This window comes from Apium graveolens, chromosome 2 (genome assembly GCF_009905375.1).
Source record: "Apium graveolens cultivar Ventura chromosome 2, ASM990537v1, whole genome shotgun sequence".
NCBI lineage: Eukaryota > Viridiplantae > Streptophyta > Magnoliopsida > Apiales > Apiaceae > Apium > Apium graveolens.
In genome coordinates, this window is record NC_133648.1 from 8,569,669 (window position 1) to 8,573,685 (window position 4,017).

Here is a 4,017-nt window from a genome sequence, read left to right on the forward strand (position 1 = left end):
GAAATCGAAGATAAAATCTTAGATGGTAAAATCCTAAAATCTTATCATCAACCCTGTCAATTCATCTAAAGTTGGAGCTGTTAGTTTAATTTACGAATTTGAGTTTGGGTATTTGTCACCGTAATAAACGAGTTTTGTCACAGTAACAAACGAGTTTGAGTTTGAGTATTTTTAACATGCTATTAAGTTCGCTGGTCTTACCCGAGAGTTGATACGTTCCCACAGGCCTTATATAACTACGTACGTACATTCATACATTCCTACCGGGAAAGGATAACACTCTCCCCTTACCACTTCCCCTGCCTCCATTTTTCTCAATCTCCTCCAAACATAACCATGAAGACATCCTCAAACAATCTCACACTCTTAGTCCTCTCCCTCTCCGTCCTCGTCGGAACCTTAGCTACCGACATGTCAATCCTAACCTACGACGAAACGCACAAACCATCGCCCAACAGCAGCCTGATCAGGACCGAAGATGAAGTCTTGACCATGTACAATTCTTGGCTTGTCAAGCACGGCAAGTCTTACAATGCCTTAGGCGAGAAAGAAAAGAGGTTCCAGATTTTTAAGGATAATTTACGGTACATTGACAACCATAACGCTGATCCTGACAGGAGTTTTGAGCTTGGTTTGAACAAGTTTGCTGATCTCACGAATGAGGAGTATAGGTCTAAGTATATGGGAACTAAGAGTCGAGATTCGAGGCCTAAGTTGTCGAAAGGAAGGAGTGATCGATATGCGACTGTTGCTGGTGAGACCTTGCCTGATTCTATTGACTGGAGGGAGAAAGGCGCTGTTGCTGCTATTAAAGATCAAGGCGGCTGTGGTGAGCTTTTGTTGTTTTTTTTAGGGGTTAAATATTAAGTAGGTTACTGACTGTGTACCAAAAACTCTTAATTCTGCAAGTGTTTTGGTTTTCTTTTAACTAGCAGAAATTATATTTATCTATTTTTGACATAATTAGAAAATTAGCCACCAGTTCACCAATGATATCAATTGTGTTTTTTTTCCAAGTTACTGATTTTTTGTATATAAACTGATGGAGCAAAGATCTGCTCCGGTCATGGACCATCAATCGCTTGCAAGTTGCAACCATGCTATCAACGAAACCTCGTATAATTAATTTATTTGATACTGTTTGTTGTTCTTTTTGTTTTTGTTTTAGGATGCAAATTAGAGAGTTTATAAATCCTTTCCGGGTATGTTATCTTAATAATCTACTAAGACCTGTAGGAGTCGATATTAATTGGACTGGTACATTGGACAGTTTATGAACTGTGATTACACATCAGTTGGTTACTAATTATTATTGATAGAACTTTTTGTATCAAATGAAGATGATGAGCTAAACATGATTGAATTTTAAGTTTAGGTACTGGAGTGTGGAAGATAAGATAGAGTGAAGTTGTTTCAGTTGATGCAACATGCTAATTGCTAACAGTACGAGATATGGATGTGATAAGTCAGCATAGAATTAGAGTCATAGGAGGACTAAGATAATCTAGCTAAATCTGACTTCGATTTGAATGCTTGACCTTTTCAGAATGATCTCATCATCTTAATTAAGATTCACTAATAATTTGAATGACTAAAATGAAGGGAGTTGCTGGGCCTTCTCTGCAATTGCTTCGGTTGAAGGAATAAATCAGATAAGTACTGGTGATCTGATTACCCTGTCTGAACAAGAGCTGGTGGATTGCGATAAATCATACAATGACGGTTGCAACGGAGGCCTCATGGATTATGCATTTGAGTTCATCATAAAAAATGGTGGTATTGATTCCGACAAGGATTATCCATACACGGGCAGGGATGGTTACTGTGACCAAAACAGGGTCAGTACATGTCAGAATTTATGTGAATTACATACACATTATATGTTTGTGTGGTAACAAATGAACGCTAATTACAAAGAATAAACATCTCAATATATCTAGATGTGTTTTTTTTGTGCAGAAAAACGCTAAGGTTGTCACTATTGACTCCTATGAAGATGTTCCGGTATACGATGAGAAGGCGTTGCAAAAGGCTGTTGCTAACCAGCCCATCAGTGTTGCTATTGAAGCAGGTGGCATGGATTTCCAGTTATATGTTTCAGTAAGAACTTCTATATTGTCAAATGCACTACATCTCTTCTTATTCCCCCTTTTAACTACACTGAGCTAATATCGAATTCTGTCAATCCTTCTGTGATGTCTTTAGGGCATATTTACTGGCAAGTGTGGGACAGCAGTGGACCACGGGGTGGTCGTTGTTGGGTATGGGAGTGAAGGAGGTAAAGATTATTGGATAGTGAGGAACTCATGGGGTGCAGCATGGGGAGAAGCAGGTTACCTGAGGATGGAACGTAATGTGGCTAATAAGCCATCAGGGCTATGTGGAATAACAATTGAACCATCTTATCCTGTTAAGAATGGCCAAAACCCCCCAAATCCAGGTCCAACTCCTCCCTCCCCTTCTATCCCCGACGAGGTTTGTGATGCTTACAGTAGTTGCCCAGCACACACTACCTGCTGCTGCTTGTACACATACGGGACAGAATGTTATTATTGGGGTTGCTGCCCTCTCGAGGCTGCCTCCTGTTGCGATGATGGCTATAGTTGCTGCCCACATGATTACCCCGTTTGCCATGTGTACTCTGGAACTTGCTCAATGGTAATCTAATCACACTGAGAATACCTAAAATACTCATACTATTGCATCTTTAACATTTGAAACACATTTGGTTTGTTTCTTTACACATTTTTGCATGCTGTAACAGAGCACCAAAAGTCCTTTCGGAGTGAAGGCAATGAAACGCACTCTTGCCACACCTATCAGGCCACTTGATATCAAAGGAAGGAAGGTCAGTGCTTTGTAAAGCTGATGGAAATAGCTGGATATATAAACTTGCAAGAAAATAGAATTCGATCAAATGGTTCTAGATCAACCGTGACTGGTACATTGTCGATTGCTATATCACTACCATCTGCAGATTTGTAAATAATGCTTTGCCTGTTTCAGCATTGCACTTGAACAAATAGTATCAATTTCGTTAGACCTATCATTATTCTGTAGAATTTCAATTGATGTATATTAAAATGCATTCACCAGTCCATTATGATATACTGATTATAATGAAAAATGAGCATTATATTGTTCAGTTGTTGCTATTCCTTTCCAGAAACCAGGGCAGGGTCAAGTTTTGGCAACAAACTAAATTGCTGAGTTCAAATCTCAAACTTTATCAGATTGGTACATCCAGATCTTATTTGAGGCAAATATTTATAGTACCAGTATTTGCAGTCCTTCACAATGGTAGAGGGTGTTATTAATTTTATTGACTGTAAATCGATATGAACACGAAGCCTGGGATAACAAGATTAGTCCAGGAATTCGAATTAGAAGGGTAAATAGCACCTTGTTCTGAATGTGCAAAAATAAAGCAAACCACAACCTTTTAATCGTTTTCTATGTAATCCCAGCGAATCCAACTAGGTATCTATAATTTCTATCAGCTTTGTAGTACCTGGAGTACTCTTCTGGAAGTGCAAATTCTTTGTATCTACCAGTCATCGGATTTCAGAAAATGAAAAATCCTTCATTAGCTAGACAGATGAAGCCATTAACCGAACCAACCAAATGTAAACCTTTGGTAGGTGGCTCAATCCGAGTTTCTTTATAGCCAGAAAAAATCACAGGAACGTCCATCATATTGATTATTAAGCTAGAAGACAATCATTGTAGACAGAATTTTATTGACGTTACTACTAATATGAGCTTGTATGAAATCAGGTGCAAGTAACATAGAAACCCATGATTTACAAGAAGAGCGAATTCGTATTAGAGTTTCGACAGGCATATTGATCAAATCACACAGATAATAATACAAAAGAACTCACACTAGACACATAGTCTTCAAAAAAACTTGATTATTCTAGCATAGAAGCCAATATATGGAATACAAATAACTAAACTCCTAAAAATTTGGGCATGACTTAAGCCACTAATCATTACAAGATCTCCACCTAACTG

The 4,017-nt window shown here is 38.3% G+C and overlaps 1 protein-coding gene across 1 annotated transcript; it reads left to right on the plus strand.

Moving 5' to 3' along the window:
• The first annotated feature begins 229 nt into the window (after positions 1-229).
• Positions 230-3,145, plus strand: LOC141706863 (low-temperature-induced cysteine proteinase-like). Its single transcript, XM_074509735.1, has 5 exons — positions 230-829; positions 1,603-1,838; positions 1,960-2,100; positions 2,206-2,658; positions 2,765-3,145. Exons 1-5 carry the CDS (start codon positions 337-339, stop codon positions 2,861-2,863), a joined length of 1,422 nt encoding a protein of 473 aa, XP_074365836.1. The 5' UTR covers positions 230-336; the 3' UTR covers positions 2,864-3,145.
• Positions 3,146-4,017: the final 872 nt, after the last annotated feature.